Source organism: Lissotriton helveticus, chromosome 10 (assembly GCF_964261635.1).
Source record: "Lissotriton helveticus chromosome 10, aLisHel1.1, whole genome shotgun sequence".
In the NCBI taxonomy this organism is placed as follows: domain Eukaryota; kingdom Metazoa; phylum Chordata; class Amphibia; order Caudata; family Salamandridae; genus Lissotriton; species Lissotriton helveticus.
Genome location: NC_136071.1, coordinates 656,102,392 through 656,121,002, shown reverse-complemented (window position 1 = coordinate 656,121,002; position 18,611 = coordinate 656,102,392). Strand labels below are relative to the sequence as shown.

Sequence of the window (18,611 nt, the reverse complement as noted above, 5' to 3'; positions counted from 1 at the left end):
CATAGAGCCAGATGGAGATCCCAATACATCCCCTGTGGATTTGCTTAAATTACATCATTCCATTTGCTTAGAATAAAAGTTCCAACTACTGCCTAGACTAATACACCCAAGTGCCTCAAAAAAACATAATAGATGTGCAACTTAACACCATTGATTACATTCAAGCAAGGCTTCTTATTTGGCATCTTGCTTGTATTCTTTGTATCAATTATACAATACAAAGGTGAGCATCCAGCATTTCAAGCAGCTTTAGAACTATTAATTCTACTTTTGCACAGCTACTAGATCATTCATTTATATTTAAAGTGCGTTGATCTACCTCTTACTATTTCAAATATTATGGTAAATAGACTTTAACTGTGCTTAGCTGTCGGTACGTGCAAGTCTTCATAACCACTGTTTTGTTTTTCTCTCTTCACTGCCACGCTTGCAGTTAATACAAAAGGAGAAGAAGGTTTGTTTTCCACTTATTTTGAGTTTTACTCTGTATGCATATGGAGTTCTATTAAGTGTTAATTTGTTTACTTGTTCCCTTTACCTGCTTTCATGAATCCAGACATAAAGACATTTGAAAAGGAGGAAGGTTTGTGTTGCCTGTTTCAGGTACCTTTCTGCTTGTAGTTTAAGCTTTGTTTTTGTGTTGTACATCCATAATGCAGTAGATCACATAGAGGTAATAACACTGGACAAATAGATTTTGATATAACTCTTTTATAAGGCATGTTGTCTGCAGTGTTTGTTGTCTTGCACAGCTAGCATCCTTTGCCAACCTTCCTAGCATGCTGATTGTGAACTTGATGTCATTATGCTTGGTGCAAATGAACATCCTTACTTAAATACAGAAAGTCTTAGGTCAGACTCCCAAAGCAGTAGCAGCTGATTGACAACCACTGCATGCTGAAACTACTGCAAGCACTGGGCTTAGTTTTGTTAAACATAATAGGGCTATTTTTTTTTATTTCAAATCTTTTTTATTGAAAATTAATGCAACACACAATACAGAAAAATCAAAAAATACATAATACAAAGACATAAAATAGCGACATACAAGAAAATCACCCAGCTGTGTCAGTCACAATAAGTTACGAAATGAATATATGGGTTGGGGGCATTACATCGGCAAAGGAGGAATGAGGATTAATGAGTATATTATGAGCAATTACACACATTGCTAAAATTGAGTCATTAATATGCCAATGTACTTAACACACAGAATATTCATGGCATGGTACCTTGAGTCACAGATGGTGCTCCTCACGCTTTTGTCTTCTAAACATAATGGGTTGTGACTGATGATTTTAATAGTGATAAAAGGAAAGAATAAAAGGAAAGAATAAAGAATAAGAGGCAACAACTGTGTGACAGAAAATGTTTAGCATAAGGTAGAGCAGTATAGTCATGGCGTAGGGGGAATACATATCTCACTTGAAATAAATACATTCTACGAGTTATCAGATTCAAGGTGGATCATAGCAAAGTTGCAGGGAATCAAGCAGACTCCATAGTTTAGTGTGGGGTTTTTGCCATGGAGATGAGTAAAGGGCGTCATTGTCAGCACCCCTAAGTGATGCCAGCCACTCCTGCCAGATTTTGAAAGATACGTCGGAAGCATTCTTCCATTTGCTGAGTCCTACTTTGCACGCAAGAGTGATCATAAGGTCTAAGAGGTGTATGTCTTGTTCTTTAGGTATATTCAAATCAATTGCTCCGAGGAGAACATAACTAAACTCCTTAGGGGGTCTGTAGTGAAAAATGCGTTGAATATAATTATATATCTCGTCCCAATATTGTTGCAAAAGTGGACAGTTGAAAAGCATGTGTGCTAGGTTACCCACGTCTGATTTGCAATTCCAGCAGAGGGGGTTATCCGTAAGTTTTAATTTGAAGAGTTTCTCTGGCGTCCAATAAGTCCTGTTTATCAGCATGAATTTAGTCTGTGACAGTATCGGTGAAACTTTAGAGTAGAATGGGGTTAGGTGGATTCTGTCCCAGTCCAAAGTCATATTGGAGGTTGTTACGTTCTCTTTCCCAATCCCGTTCGTATTTCTTGTGCGCTTTCTGAGGCGTAGGGGCTAAGATCTTGTATACCCGTGAGACTACATGGCCCAGAGATGTGAGCTTGATTAATTTATTGCACAAAGTAGGGTTCTGTGGCGTGATGTCTTTAGCCGTTATTAGTGCTTTAAGGCGTAGGAATCTGTAGAAGTCAAGGGGTTGGAGAACAAAACGTGATTGTAGGGTGGCGTAGGGCAAAGGTGCGGAACACTCGTACATATCCTGCAGTAGGTTTAATCCTCTCTTGGACCAATCTTCCCAGAAAATGAGATGACCATCGTCTTTTAAAGACGGATTGAGCCATAACGAAGTTAAGTTAGATTTAGAGAACTTTACTTTCGCTTTACAGTGCCTTTCTAAGTTTAGGAGAGCTCTTTTAGTGTTGAGGAATATATATTTAGAATGTGGGAAGGCGGAAGCGTCCAGAGTCATTATGGCCGGGAGTGAAAGGTTGTTGATGATAGATTTTTCTACTTGGGTCCATACAGGGGTGTAGTCTTGGTATTTGTGGAACCAGTTGGCTCCTTGTTTGCATATATATGCCGTCTGATAACATCTGAAATTTGGTAGACCTACCCCCACCTTTATCGTTTGGTAGCTGCAGTTTCCGTAGTGAGATTCTCGGTTTCTTGTTTTGCCACAGAAAGGCATTAAAGATTTTCTGTAGTTTGGTGAGAAAGTCATCAGATAATAACATAGGTAGCATGCTTATTAAATAATTGACAAGTGGCGTAATCATCATCTTCAGAGTTTCCACTCTGCCCCACCAGGACAAGAATTTTGGGGACCAGCCTTCCAATAGGGATGTGATCTTTTTATATAGGCCAAGTTCATTCATTTTAAGAGTGCTAATTAAATCTTTCTCGAATTCTATGCCAAGGTATTTAAAGCTTTTTGGTTGCCAGCATAGTCCAGAGTCTCACAGGATACCCTTGTCACCTATGTTATTGAGTAGCTTAACCTCCGTTTTGTCTCTATTTAGTTTATATCCGGATACTTCAGCAAATTCCGAAATTGAAGACATTAGAGCCGGAATTGCCGCGTCCGCGTTCTCAGAGACTACTAGCACGTCATCTGCGTAGGCCGAAATTTTAACTGTGATATCGCCAAACCCTATCCCGCTGATGAGGTCATTGTGTCTCAAGGAATATAAGAAAGGCTCAATTGCCAGGAGGAACAACGAGGGAGAGAGTGGACATCCCTGCCTTGTGCCTTGTTGGAGTTCAAATGAGGTTGACAAGCAACCACCCGCTCTAACCCTAGTTGAGGGGTTAGCGTACAGTGCCCATCACCATACGTATGAAATCCGATCCCAGTCCGAATTTGTTTAGAGTCGCTTCCAAATAAGCCCAGTCAACCTTATCGAAGGCTTTCTCAGCATCTAATGTTACTGCTACTGTGGAAGAATTAGTTAATTTAGCCTTTTCTATTATATGCGTCAGAGTCCTTGTGTTATCACTCGATAATCTATTCTTAAGGAACCCTACTTGTGAAGGGTGTATCAATTGGGGTAGCACTTTTTGTATTCTTTTTGCTAAAATCATGGCATATATCTTGCAGTCAAGATTGATCAAGCTTATCGGTCTATAGTTTTTTGGATACGTGGGATCCTTCCCGTCTTTAGAGAGCACCGCGATAATTGCCTCTGCAGGCGTGCCTTGAATTTGACCACTTGTTGCGAATTGGTCATACAGATCCTTAAGTGAACATCCTTACTTAAATACAGAAAGTCTTAGGTCAGACTCCCAAAGCAGTAGCAGCTGATTGACAACCACTGCATGCTGAAACTACTGCAAGCACTGGGCTTAGTTTTGTTAAACATAATAGGGCTATTTGTAAACGTGTTAACTAAAATATAAATGCCACAAATCCTTTCATACCAAAATTACATTTTCAAGATTATTGGAGAGCGTTTGGAGCACCATATATTTGTAAAATAATAAATTACATTTCCTAGTAACTGGAAGTCTCTGACGTGGTAGCCATGTGAGCCAAGGAGACCTGTGTAAAAAGAGCAATTGATGGCTAGAATGTTGCACAATGTCAAACATTCACCCCAGAACAGAGATCTGGGCCTAAATCCATTGCTTTTTGTTCCTCATGCCATTCCAGTTAAGACCCAGCCATATGCAAATCATTCCAGCCCCAACTGCCAGGCAGGTCCTCCCTGAACTGTAAACAAGCATTCTGGTACCAGTTTCTGGAGATCACCCCATATCAGCCAGGCTAGCTTGACTCCAGTGGCTTGGAGAGCACAGGACCCATGTCTGGACATACCCGTCCCACTTGAGGTAACAAATGGAAAAAGAAAAATTGAAGGTCAGAATGCTGCACTATGTCAAACATTCATCCCAGTACAGAGATCTGGGCCTAAATCCATTGTTTTTTGCTCCCCATGCCAGCCCAGTGAAACTGTTAACTCTAGAGTTCCTTGAAACCTTCTCGCCCCGGGCTGTTGTCTCCCACCTCCGGACTATGCCAAACCTCCTGCATTCGCTTGGGTTCATGATCACCATGCTGAATTCACATCAAACTCCCTCTCAGATGCTCCCTTTCATTGGAGCTGTTCTGGACCCAGTGCAGTTTCAGACTTATTCTCACAAGCGTCGAGTCCAGACTATTCAGGGTATGATGCTGATGTTTCGGCCTCTATCCTGGGTTACGGTGAGACTGACACTGAGGCTGCTAGGCCTCATCACCTCCTGTATCCTGCAGGTGACATATGCAGGCTCTGCAGTGGGTCATGAAGCTCCAGTGGGCGCAGCATTAGAGGAATCTCTCGCACACTGTCCAGATCTCGGAGGGAACTGCAGAGGACCTGTAGTGGTAGCTGACGAATCGCAATTGGGTCAGAAGCAGACCCCTATCCTTTCCTCAACCAGATCTGGTAGAGGTGGAGATCAGAGACCTTTGGTCTCCGGCGGAATATGAACTCAACGTCAACATGCTGTAGCTCTGCGTGATCCAACTGACATTGAAAGCCTTCCTACCCTCCATCAAGAGCTTAGAGACCCCTGTGGTTATAACGCGCTATACAAATTAAATAAATAAATAAATAAGAGAAGGCTTGTGCAGGTGTTCATGGATAACAACACTTGCCATGTTGTATGCAACAATGGGGTATATGGGATCATGAACCCTTTGTCAAGAGGCCCTGCGTCTTTGAACATTGTTGGAACAGCAGGGCATATTGTGTTGGTTAAACACCTGGCAGGTTCCCTGAACGCCAGGGCGGCACACACAGCTGTTGATGCCTAGTGGATCATGAATGGCGCCTCCTAACAGTATGTGGCGCAAGGTCTCTTTTAGCAATGGGGAGAGCCTTGGTTAGATCTGCTCTTCGCTGAGAGAGGACAGTGTCTGCAGTTTTGTGCACTAGAGTGCTCGGAGATGCTTTTCGTCTCGAGTTAAGCTTAGGCCTTCTGTATGCCTTCCCGCCCATGCCACTCCTGCCCAGAGTTCTCAAGATCAGGAATGATCAGGCCCAAGTCATCCATCCTTGTGGGCACTGAGAGTCTGGTATGTTGAGCTACTGAGCATGGCCTCCTATCCTCTGATCTGGCTGCTCCTTCTGGAGGATCTTCTGTCGCAGCAGCAGGGCAGGGTCCTACACCTGAACCTGTCGACTCTCCATCTTCTTGCATGAAGATTGAGCTGCAACAGTTGACCGCTTTCAACCTTCCTCCCGAAGTCTGTAACATTATCCGAGCAGCCAGGCATCCTTCCACCAAGACAGTATTTGCTTGCCGTTGGAAAATATTTGCAGCTTGGTGTTCATCTTAACAAACTGATCCCCTTTGTGCTCCACTTTCTGAGGTGTTGTTATTATGTCTTTCCCTTGCCCAGCAGGGCTCTGCTCTGAGCACTCTTAGGGGCTGTCTTTCTTCTCTTTCTGCCTTCTTGCGGCTGCCGGACCAACACTCCCTTTTCAAATCCCCTATTGTAGATAAAAGGGCCTTGTACATTTGTTTCCCCCCTTCCCCTTTCATTATGCCTCAGTGGGACCTTCACAAGGTTCTCACATTCTCGATGCGTGCTCCTTTTGAGCCTCTACACAATTGTCCCCTATGCCTGCTCACCATCAAAACAGCCTTTCTTGTGGCGATTAAATCGTCCTGGAGGATGAATGAGCTGCAAGCTTTCTTCCAAGCCTCCATTCTTCTCACTTTATCCGGACAAACTGGTGCTTCTCACTGGGGCCTCTTTCCTGCCGAAAGGGGTAACACAATTTCAGGTGAGCCAATCTGTCTCCATGCTCACCTTCTACACTCCTCTAAATCCCTCTAAGGAAGAGGAGCGATTTCCCCATTTGAACCAAAAAGTGCGTTGTCATTCTACATTGACTATACATGAGAGTACCGGGTGAACAAACAACTCTTCATGGGGTATGTTGGAGCGAAGAAAGGTCAGGTGGTGCAGGAACTGACCATCTTTCAATGTGTCATTGCATCAAGCATCTGCATCAAGATTTGCAACGCACTCGGCAAGAAGCAGCCTCCTGAAGGTTTACGGAATCATTCCACCAGATCTAAAGCTGCAACCACTGCTTTAGCACGTGGAATCCCAGTCCTCTACATTTGCCAGGTAGCAACATGGGCTTCCTTGCACATGTTTACCAAGCACTACTGCCTGGACAGTCCAGTCCGCAGGAACTGGCATTTCGCCCGTTGGGTTCTGCAGGACTTTCGAGTTAAAATTGTCTGCAGACCCAACACTGGATGGTATTGTTTGGGTATCTATTCAAAGGTATGGAGCCTGCGGCTAGAAGTCGCTATCAGATGAAGTTACTTACCTTCCGTAATGCCTTTTCTGGTAAGGGCAATATCTAGCTGCAGATTCCTTACTGACCCACCCATCCTCCCTGCTCTGCGGACATAACTCTAGGGTCAGGGCTGATCCCTTTTAGGCCACTACACTAGTTTGGACACACACAATGCGAGTGCACTTCATATCTGATAGACGTCTAGCCGCAGATTTCTTAACTTAGAATATCCCCAGGCGGCAGACAGGATCCGGAAAACTTTCCGCATCAGCACTTCTGCGCGCCGGGGGCGGTGCAGTGCGGCGCCGCCCTGACTTCGTCCACGGACATGTCAGCGCGGCCATATATGCCCCTCTTGGCACGCTGACCTCTGTTTTCTCCTTTTCCTCCTTTTCCGCGTCCCAACGTGGATCCTGGAAAACCAGCGTTTCCTTGGCCTGTTTTTTGGGTCTTCTCAACAGTGTGTGTTGCCTTCGGGCTTTATGGCTTGTGAGACCTTTGCACATCAGATGTCGGTAACGGACCCGCACACCATATGTACGTGGTGCCTCAGAGTGCACCACGACTCCAAAGAGTGTGACGATTGTCAGCGGATGAAGCCAAAGTCCTTACGGGAGTGTCTGATGAAATTTCTGGCCGCACGGCTGTATGGTACTGCACCTTCGCGTCGCCGCTCTCCCTCTCTGGATCGAGCCCAATCCAGAGGTCGTTCCCGCAGACGTCGTTTGGAGGCAGGGAAACATAAACGTAAGTACAGGAGGTCTTCCTCCCATTCTCTCTCCCTGCCGGGAACAAGCGTCCGAAGGAAGTCTCCTCCGTACACCCCCACCCCCCCTTTTCCAGGTTCTGGAGCGACACAAGCCCAAATGGAGCCTTATTCTGAAGCACTCTGCTCTTACTTTGTTTCCCCCTCTCCCTGGTGCGCCATCGGGTCCCATAAAGGTGGAAGGCACTCCTGTCAGGTCTTCACCGGTGGATTCTTCTCTTCTCCAGCTGTGTGCATCGACTCTGGTTCCGGAGCTGATTTGACGCAGACGGGACATGGCCTAGTGGGTCCTCCCAGTCGTCTGTCTGGCCCACCCCATCAGTCTCCGCATAGCCCTGAGCGGCTCCCTGTGTCTACGTAGAAGGCGGCGCCGGGCTCGACACCCTGTTCCCCCACATGTTGCAGTGGGGTCAACGATGGATGGCGTCCAGCCGAAGTCCCCACTTGGAGATAGTAGACGTCCAGACGACTCCGGCTTGACATCCCCCAATGTCGGTGCCGACGTTCTCGTCTCCTCTATTTCAGAAGGTTGATATTCCACCTTTCGGACGTCGATGCGACTCCTATGCGGCATTGGTCAACGCCAGCGCCTATGCCTCCTCTTATGCCACATGCTGGCGCTCCTCCGGGCTCCACTGATTTTTGGCCCATGGTGCAGGTACCTTGTGTGGCGTGGACTCTGGATCAGACTTTTGCTGTCTAGTGGACGGGTTAGTCTACAGCCATCCCCTACGGATGGGTTATTGTCACCTTCCTGGATGGCAACTGAGGCTAGTGCTGCCTACGCACAGGCTATTCACAGGGCGACTGCTATTCTTTGTTTTCAGCCCCCTGTCTGCCTTTTGATCCTTTGTTGGATCTACTCCATATGGAGCCAGTTGAATTGGAGCCTTTCCTGCCCCTTGGGACATCCTTGTTTGACATCATACTGAGCACATGGGCGAGGCCTTCCTCGGGTGACCCTGTTGATTGGGCCATAGCTTGTCGACTCCGTCCTGCCCCTTATGATCCGCTCTGTCTGTCTCTTCACCCTTGGGTTCCTGCCTAGTTGTTCAGGCAGCCTTTGACTTAGTCTTCCTCTGCCCTGCCTCTCTTGCCTCCTACCAGGGAGTCTAGGTGGTTAGGCGCATGTGGTCGCCAGCTTTTTGCCTTTGCCAGTGCTGGCATCCGCGCCTTGAATACGGCTTGATGTTCGCACGCGCAGCCTCTACCATTTGAGTCTTGGTCGAGGCTCTTCTACCTTCAATTCCAGAAGGCCTGCGGGTTGGATTAATCCGCCTTCTGCATGATGGCAGAGGAATGGCGCAATTTTCCCTCTGCTCTTCTCTTGATGCCACTGACTCATTGGAACAAGCTCTTGCTCGGTTGGTGGCTTTGCGCCGCCATGCTTGGCTGCGCGACGGTAGTTTCCTGGACAATGTTCGGAATGCTCTTAGGGATCTGCCTTTCAATGTCGTGGACCTTTTTGATAGCCACACAGACTCAGCGGTCTCCTGCCTCATGTCAGGGCTACCGTGATTCTTGCGGCACACCGTTTTTGCCTTATGAGTACTCTTTTATCCTGCGTAGGCGATGTTGCCTTGTTGATCTGATTTCATGCATGTCCTGGTCATCTGCATAGCACCCAGATAGTGTAGCCAGTTTTTCCGCCATCTCAATATTCTTTACGTGCAGCCGGACGGCTGCGCTTTACCAATGAGGACTCCCCCTTGCAGGGGTTGACACTTACCCTATGTGGGGTATTTATAGGCTATTCGGCAGCTGCCTTAGCACTCTCCTATAGAGTTTTTCGCCACAATCTTGCTGTGGGCCTCTTTTTTTATGCTGTTATGTGATCCTGACGTTAGCATCGCTTATTGCACCTTCGGTGCAGTTGGCTCTGGTAATCCTTCTACGCCTCTGTATGGGTTCCTTACCGTATGGCTTCTGCCCCGCCTGTATTCACGGGGGCGTTTTTCAGCGTCAATGTGATCCTCTTGCCCTTGATGCTTGCTTTTCTTTGCCAGTCACTATCTTAGGGGCCTTATTCTGTTCAGTTTAGGTGCAGTTCCCACCACTGACTCTCTATCCTCTTTTTGCGCCAGAATACAAACATTGTGTGGTACGCTTCTTAGTGTTAGCGCAACCTGGGAATGCACCCTGGTATAATTGCTATCATAGGATGTTTGCGTTGTTTCTTCTACTTCTTTGGTGCTGGTTCTCCCTTCCCCTTTAAGGGTTGGGGTAAAAATCCTTATACTTCAGTCCTTACTGGGCTTTTCTTTGAAGGTGGCGGCTTCGCCCTGTACCTCTCTACTGTACCTTGCCTTGTGCCCTCATTTTCAAGGCACTTTCCCAACAGGAATTTTTACACATTCCCTGCTGCTTTCCGCACAGGTGTTTGCAACACTTCTGCTTGGATTCCTGCTGTACCACTCTCAAGGGGAGTGTTCTCTTTAGGATACTCGCTTCTTGAGTCCTCAGACCATTCGGTTAGTCCTGACTGTTTCCGACTGTCGTGTCTAGCTCCGTCTCCTCCTCTATCTTGCGCGGGACTGTTGCCCCTCCCTGGTGAGGAGCTGATGTAGCTTACAAGTCTGGACATTGTTCTGTCCACTTCTGCTTCCTCATGACTGTTGGTACTTTTCGCGTCCTCTACGCTTAATTTCTGGGCATATTGCATTGCCTCTATATCTGCTCTGTGCTGTTACACAGCAAAATTGTGCTGTCCACGTTCCTTCATTCGATGTCCGTGGTCATTGATCCGGTCTGCTCGCCTACGTGCTCTTTAGTGGATGTCCAGCTTGCTTGGTGCCCCTTTTTGCTGGTTGCCTTCTTGCTATTACGTCTCTTGCATCTGGGCTGCTCACGCAACCCTACAGGAGGGATCTTGTTCTACTTCGTGTGGTGCTACCGTCCACACTGTATGCTTCAGTTTCGTCCAGTCTTCCACTTGACTATCATTCTTACTGTAGTCCTGTTTTGGGTGCTTCTGATGGTTGCAGTCAGCCCTTTCACATGCCCCATAACAGAGTGACTCTCTAACGGCGCTTCTTCTGTTTCTAGTACTGCTGGCTCTTTCTGTTCATGGATCGGCATCCTGCCAATACTGTGCAACGTATATGGCTGGTACAGGATTCAACAGTGCTTTTTTCCACTGTTGTGCGTACTGGACTGGTATGTGAGGACTCCGTCCTACCGGTTGTCTTATCCCTGGGTTCTACTTAGTCAGTACACCAAATCCTGCAGATCCATCCGACCCTGGGTTCAGTTCCACTTCTTGCGAAGTCATGTACTTTCCCTTTCACACAGACCTATCCAGCGTTTGTTTTCTTTCTCTCACCCGATATAAATACGGGGGTTTTCATATTGTTTGATGGCTTGTGGTACCTTTGCCTCCCAATCTTTGAAGCTCTTTATGAGCTTCATGGTCTGGTGTGGCTGTGCTGGTTTGCGGTCCCCACCGTGGGTCGTCACCTTGTTGATGACTCTGTTGCCTCGGCAACTTATTGTGGCTCAGTCGCAGACCCGCCTTCTCTATGGGTATGGCTTTGGTATCTATTGTAAGTTAAGGAATCTGCGGCTAGACATCTCTATCAGATGATTGAGTTACTTAACTTCGGTAACGATGTACCTGGTAGAGATAGTCTAGCCGCAGATTCCTTAACGCCCGCCCGTCGTCCCCGTTCTGCGAGGACGTTTTCAGGTTGGGGTTTCTACGCTCGCCTACCTCCGGGGGTGACTTGATCCTTCTGAAGGGTGACGCTTTCCTTTCACTCCCACACAGAATGCTTCATTCTGCTTTCATAGCTCTACTCTGCCCATTTTCGTATGCTCATGTGTCTTGTATCTTTACCAACCCTACGGCCTGGGTTATACAGTGTGGGTTCTATTTGTGCTTTTTCCCACCCCGTTTTCCCCTTCTCTATCGCTTTGGAGTCTCTTACCACCCCTGTGCTCCATTGGTTTGAAGTCTATTGGCTCTGCCACATTTTATGAATCTCTTTATTGGGGATACGTCTCTTTCTGGTGACGTCTTGTGGTCAATTGTCCTAGCTCCTATGTTCCGGACTTGTCCTTCACAGTTTTACATTAAGGTTGTGGACTTTCTGTTGTCTGCCATGGTGTTGTTTACATCTTCATTTATCTCCAAAGGTGGGTGGCCTTCACTTTTGCCGGGTTGTTTCTCAGAGCGGGGCTCTGCTCTTTCCCTTTACTAGTTTTCAATATACAGTGCCTGGCACTTTCCTTTATGGTGTTGTTTTTCACCATTCCATGACTTCATCATTTTCGCACACTGTTCCCATATTCTAACAGTTTTGTGGTGGTGGCTCCGTGTTGCGGTGCAGAAAGGTTTCTCCGACGATTACGGACGTCAGTGCTGGGAGGGTCCGCTGACGTCACGTCAGTGGACGACGTCGGGCGGAGCTGTGCGGCGCTGCCCCTGGCGTGCCGAGGTGCTGCTGCGGAAAGTTTTCCAGATCCAGTGTGACTCTTGGGGATATTCTAAGTTAAGGAATCTGCGGCTAGACTGTCTGTACCAGATACATTGTTACCGAAGGTACATAACTCGTTCGACTCGGCGCTTCTGGGTTAGAAAGTCATGAAAAGTAACAGACTTAACAAGGTGGCGCCTATATAGGTGACTCGGACGTCTCTCCCACAGTGGACGCCGCGGCTCGGAGCCTGTCGATGCCACCTACCGGTGCGCAGGGGTCACGAAAAATCTACCGGATCCATTCTGATGCGTTGCGAAATTTAAAGGTCTGGCATCTGCTCCTAGATATAGTCTCTACCAGTTAAGGTATTACTGAAGGTAAGTAACTTGTTCTTTAAGTGTTTTCATAGTGTTTTTGTCTGTGTGTTTTTGATAAGAGTAAGCCTAGTCTCGGAGAGGGTCTATTTAAAGAGGTTCATGCACGATAAACTTAATAAAACATTTTTAAAAAGTAGTAAACGGGTGTGTGTATTTCGAATTTTTGCAGTTTAGTTGAGAGAGAAAACATATGTTCATCTAACATGACAGTGAAACAGCAACTTCAAAACCCATAAGATGAGTGAAACCCTTATTGTGGCAAAGCCTTGGGTTAAATAGTTTAGGGGGATCATAGATGAAGCGATCCAGGTTTGTTTTTTAATGTTGCACTATATTGCTAGGTTGTATGGCTTGAGTGCTACATTTTTAAGACACAACCACTAGAATCTCTCAGCAGGATGTTATGTAAATGCATCTGGTCTCTTTAAGCAGATATTGCGTAGTGATGTGGTCAAAGTGATGGCTCCTTGAGATTTCACAAGTTGGAGCCGGTGGCGATAGAATTCCTTTCCTCTAATCTCAGCAACCATAAAGCTTGCACAGTGGTCTTAAATGTCTTCTCATTGATGTAGACTTATACTATACACCTCTAAGAAACCCACTTTTGACATTATAATTCTTGGCTAGCTTGTTTTATATGTAAATAGGGTTATGCCTGTTATCTAAGATGACAAATGATTCAGTACAATTAATAGTCTCTAGTTTGGATTTAAAAGTGATGATGAACCTTGCATTGATTTGAGAGGTGGAGGGAAGCGTAGTTCTTGAAATTTCTGTTTGAGTTTCAACTTTTATTGTCATCCAGGAGTGAAATTCTTAGAAAGCCAGAGAAAGATGACAGCTACTGAGGAGACCTTCATATAAAGTTCATCCAAACCTGTGAATGTGCTAACATATACTGAATTACTTCTCAAAAAGATCCCGAAGTCTTCCAGAGGCTATAAGGCAGCCATTAAAGAGGAAAGCTGTCTTAGTTTAGGATCTACTTTCAATAAGACTTATAAGCCATTTGGCAGACAGTGGGCAGGTGGCATTTTCTGAATCTGTATGTCTTTCTGTGTTTAGTCTCCAAATTGTTCAAACTCCTTGTTTGATCTGAGGCTTTGGGAAACTCCACCATTTCTAATAGCTTTGTAAGTGGCCCTACCAAGTCAATGAGCTTTGCCCTGGCAAAAATTGAGAAATCTTATCTGTCTAGTTCTAGTGGTATTTAGCGTTTAACGTTGTTAGCATTCATATATCTAGGTCTGTAATGGGAGTAACAGTAACATTTGCCCTCTGCTGTTTGGTTCTGACATTCTTCATGCTGTTTCTTTAGTATGTAATTATATAGTGATTTCCTTCACCTACTCTCGACAGGCTTTTGCTTTGGATCTGTAAATCTATATAGATTATCTAGGACATGTAAGAGAACCAGCATTAACATACATCATTTTCAATTGGCTCATTCTTATGGCAGTCTTGAATAATGTTATGATGAGCATTACTTGTCTTGTGCCTCTATGATCTTATTGAAGTACCTCAGTGACACAAGACACAAAGTTACTTGCTTTTCCTCCAGCATGTCAGTACCACCAAAACCTGTATCTGCATCATCTTCTCGCCATATATTTAAGGCGGAGTGAACGATCTTTCTAAATTTCCAAAGAGATGATGTGGAAGTCTAAGTGTGGATGGGCTACTTTCCTAAGAGTGCTTTCAAATTAGAGAAAGTTAATTCCATATCCCTAAGAGAGAATATTATACGCAAAGAGAAGGATTGGGGATTCTCGCATTGGCCTAAATCCCCCACATAGCACATTTTCTGCCCAGTGTAATCAGAAAAACTGTTTTTTTGTAGCAGTTTTTTTTTTACACTAAAGTAATGCTTGCGTGGAGCCAAGCATAAACGTGTCTAGTTGGCAGGCTGGAGAGTGGTGAGAGTGGAATCTCTAGAGAAGGACTGTAGAGATAGGCATCATGTTGATGGCAGGACTCGTCAAATTTGAGCACCAAAGTAACTGGCTATTCGTTGTCCCCAGATAGTGGCACTTGTTGGCTTGGCAGTTTCTGACCTGGAGGCATTACTGCTGTTTCAAACGGGAGTTGAGCTGGAATAGTGCTGAGCCCTGGTCCCATTGATAACCTATATGGTTAGCCATTGGAACTGGAGATGCAACAAAAATAGTGGTGAAAATACGGTGATAGAAATATAACATGTCTGGTCCTGGTATAAGCCTCTAAGCACGAGCAGTATTTTATTAATTAAATTAGGACCACTTAAACAGCACACACTTATGAGATGTTAAATTGAGTCAAGAGAAGTTGATTTCAATCTTGGCTTGACTGTAAACCACCTCAGTGGAAGTTCTAATGTGTCAAGAATAATTATCGAAAGGGGAAAATGCCGAAGGACTAAGGTTCACACCTTCATTAGGAGGTTGTCCAAATTACATTCTATGTGAATATCAAAGGTATAAATTTGCCGTAAATAAAGTGAAAGTCTTCTCCTTCGATGTACTTATTTAAAAGAGAATGTTGCATTTTTAACTTGGTGTTTTTTTTAAAGTCCTTTTTGCTGGTTTCTGAGCATAGGTTTCCTATGGCTGGCAACCGTAAGGTAGATGTTTTCATTCCTTATGTATCTCATACTCCCCACATTTTGCTTTTATTTAACTGCTGCAAATAAGTTTTTGATGTTTTGAAGTTTGAATGGAAAATTTTATGGGAGCATAGTTTGTAATAGAATGCACCTATTAAGTATAACAAGACATATTGATAGTGAAGGACGGGTACTGAATACTTGCGCCTCTCTTCAGTAAAAACATTTTTTTCAAATTTCCAAAATTTTTCGAAGCTTACAATTGCTATTTTTCCCCATTTTGTGAAGAAACGCACACATGTTTTATCTGTAAGAGACACGTTAGTGATAGATTCCTTACCTTAGAATATTCCCCAGGCGTCAGACTGGATCCAGAGAGTTTTCTGCTTAGCAGTGCCCCTGCGTGCCAGTAGGTGGCGTCATGCGGGTCCGCGCCCGTCACTGGCGTCGTAAGCGCAGGATGACGTCACGGAGGCTACTTGGGCGCCATCCATGCACGCTGACGTCAGTTCTTTCTTTTTTTTTGTGCCGAAAGCGCAGACCTGGATTGAGCACATAACTCTTGTCATTTTTTGACCACTTTTTTGAGACCTTTGTCTCCTTTTTTTGTCTCTTGGTGCACGCAGGGATGCCTGGCTTTAGGTCTTGGTCGTGCCACCGTAATATGTCGGTGGCGGACCCCCATGATGTCTGCCTCTACTGCCTGGAGCATGACCATGACTCCCCCGAAGGCCTTGCGGAAGCGGCGTCGGAAGTTGCTGGAGGTCTGGCATTCCTCTCACCGCAGCTCCGGGTCTCGCGGGACCAGAACAGTCGTTCCTCGGACTCAGTCTTCCCCATTAGATTGCGGTAATCAACGCCATAAAAAAAAGTCGAAGAAGCATGTTCGCTCTCCGACGTCCCCCCGTCGCTCCCCGAAGGTAGATGTGGGGGACAGGGAGTCCCACGGCCTACCCGCTATACCAGAGTCCGTTGGCGACTCCCGAACAGGTGCAAGAGTTCCTTGCTGCCTTGGCCCGCCTTTACAGGCCCCGGGCTCCCGCTGGCGTGCCTTCGGGCCCTGGGGATCCCGTGTCCAGATCCTGTTGGCCCTGCGGCACCGCCTGTGGCGCAAGCCCCAGAGCCAAGGGATCCAGCGCCGCTGACTCCGGCCCCGGCGCCACTCTTGGCTCAGGCCCCAGCGCCGTCACAGGCGCCGCACTGGGTGCCATTTATTCTACCCCTGCCCCGGTTCCCGGACCATTTTGTTCCGTCCTGGGATCCACGTTGGGACACGGCTCCGGCGCGGCCCCGGTTGGTGCCGCCGACCCCGTCTTGGGGTCCGGCCCTGCTGCCCCGACTGGCTCCTACTACCACAGAGCCAGACGACGACTGGGACTGCTCTGAGGACCCCCTTGCGCGGCAGTGTGACTTCGAGCAGGATTGGGTGGATGATCTTCAAGATGCGGCTGACCTTGATTTGTCTTCTGACCCGGGGTTTGCCTCGCCTCCGCCTACTATGGAGGAAGGCGCTTCTTATACTATGGTGCTGCGGCGCGCCGCCGAGGCCCTTCATCTCAACCTCCTTACGGTGGCCCTTAAGACCAACCTCCTTACGGAGGTGCTCCAGACGGCGTCTACGTCGTCGGAGCTGCTGCTCCCTTTCAATGAGGCCCTTACGGAAGTCCTCTAGGGTACTTGGTTGCGGCCGGCCTCGGTTGCACCGGTGGATAAGAACGTCGCTAGGCGTCATCGCCCGGCGCCTGGTGATCTTGCCTTCTTGACCACTCACCCCACGCCTGAGAGCCTGGTCATTCAGGCCTCGGTATCACAGAGTGCCTTTCCCTCTGCTCCGCGTTATAAGGACTGTAATAGGCTGGACCAATATGGCAAAAGGTTGTTCTCAACCAGTTTGGGATTGAGATCGGTTAATACCGCCTGCTTATTGGGCCGTTACTCCCACGCAGCGTTGGACACGGTGGCAAAGTTTCTGCCTCAGTGCTCTGAGGAGGTCCAAGCTGTCCTTTCCCAGGCGATTGCGGAGGGCAAGGATGCGCCGAAGTTTGCCATCAGGTGTGGTTTGGACACGCTGATTCGTTGGGCAGGGGGATTTCCTCAACGGTGGCGTTGCGGCGCCATGCCTGGTTGCGCTCTACTGGGTTCTCACCCGATGTCCAGAGCACGCTCATGGACATGCCCTTCGATGGCTCCTGTCTATTTGGCGACAAGGCGGACAATGCCCTGGAGCGCTTTAAAGACTCACCCGCCACAGCTAAGTCTTTGGGTCTTTCCACGAAGGCCCCTGCCACGTCTGGGTTTCGATCCTTTCGTGGCCAGGGTAAGAGCACACAAGCACGGTCCTTCACTAAGCCTGTGCAGAACCAGCCCCAGCATGGCCGCGGACGTGGCTTCCGCAGGAGTGATCGGGTAACCAGCGAGCGGGTCAGTCTACCTCCACCCCCGCTGCTTCTGCCTACAAACCTTCCTAATCCAAGCTTCAGGGAGCACCCCATGCCAGTGGGTGGCAGGGTTCACCACCACCACTGGCATGGAGATACATCGGACAAATGGGTGCTGCAGATAATCTGGCAAGGTTACTGGCTCCCCTTTCTGTCCTCCTCTCCAGCCATGCCACCTCGATGCCGCCGCATGTCGGGGGATCATTTGGCTCTTCTTGTTCAGGAAGTCACGGCCCTCCTGGCCAAGGGAGCCATTGAGTATGTTCTTGATCAGGAAGTAGAGAGTGGTTGTTATTCTCACTACTTTCTGCTTCCCAAAAAGGAAAAGGGGAGCTTGCGCCCCATATTGGACCTCCGGGACGTCAATCGCTTCTTCCGGAAGGAGAAGTTCAAGATGCGGACTCTGGCCCAGGTTCTGACTGTTCTCGACCCTGGAGACTGGATGGTACGTTGGACTTGCAGGACGCTTATTTCCAAATTTCTGTCCTGCCGGCCCACCGCTGTGATCTGCGGTTCATGGTAGGCAACGAGCATTTTCAGTTTACCCTGCTCCCCTTTGACCTTACCAGCGCCCCTCGGGTGTTCATAAAGTGATGGCAGTGGTCGCAGCTCATCTGCGCAGGTCAGGGGTTCTAGTCTTCCCCTATCTCGGCGACTGGCTGTTGAAGGCGGGCTAGCCCCAGACAGTCGTTTCCCACCTCCAGACTACCGCCGACCTCCTGCATTTGCTGGGGTTCTTCATCAATTTGCTGAAGTTACACCGGATTCACTCTCAGAAGCTCCTTCTCATCGGAGCGGTTCTGGACACTACGCAGTTTCGGACCTATCTTCCCGGATGGTGAGTCCAGGATATTCAGGCTATGATTCCGATCTTTCAGCTTCTATCCTGGGTTTGGGTCAGGATGACCCTGAGGCTGCTGGGCCTCATGGCCTCCTGCATCCTGCTGGTCACTCATGCCAGATGGTATATGCGGGCTCTGCAGCGGGACCTGAAGTTCCAGTGGGCGCAGCATCAGGGGAACCTGTCCGATTACGTCCAGATCTCGGAGGGCTCTACACTGCACCTGCAGTGGTGGTTCACAAACCAACAGTGGGTACATAGCAGATCCCTCTCCCTTCCCCAACCGGAGCACACAGTGGTGATGGAAACATCCCTCCTGGGATGGGTGGGGCCACCTGGGATAGGCGGAAATCAGAGGCTTCTGGTCTCCGGC

At 47.6% G+C, this 18,611-nt stretch overlaps 1 protein-coding gene across 2 annotated transcripts in view; it reads left to right on the top strand.

The window, feature by feature from the left end:
• The window catches only part of LOC144784432 (multidrug resistance-associated protein 1-like), a 1,651,426-nt gene that overhangs the window by 1,013,377 nt on the left and 619,438 nt on the right, over positions 1–18,611 (top strand). The window contains exon 20 of one of the 2 annotated variants that reach the window (XM_078663184.1): positions 557–583. The exons of the other annotated variant lie outside the window; for it this stretch is intronic. Coding sequence (XP_078519310.1) covers positions 557–583 — 27 coding nt within the window. The remainder of the gene's footprint in view (positions 1–556; positions 584–18,611) is intronic. 2 annotated transcript variants of the gene reach the window in all.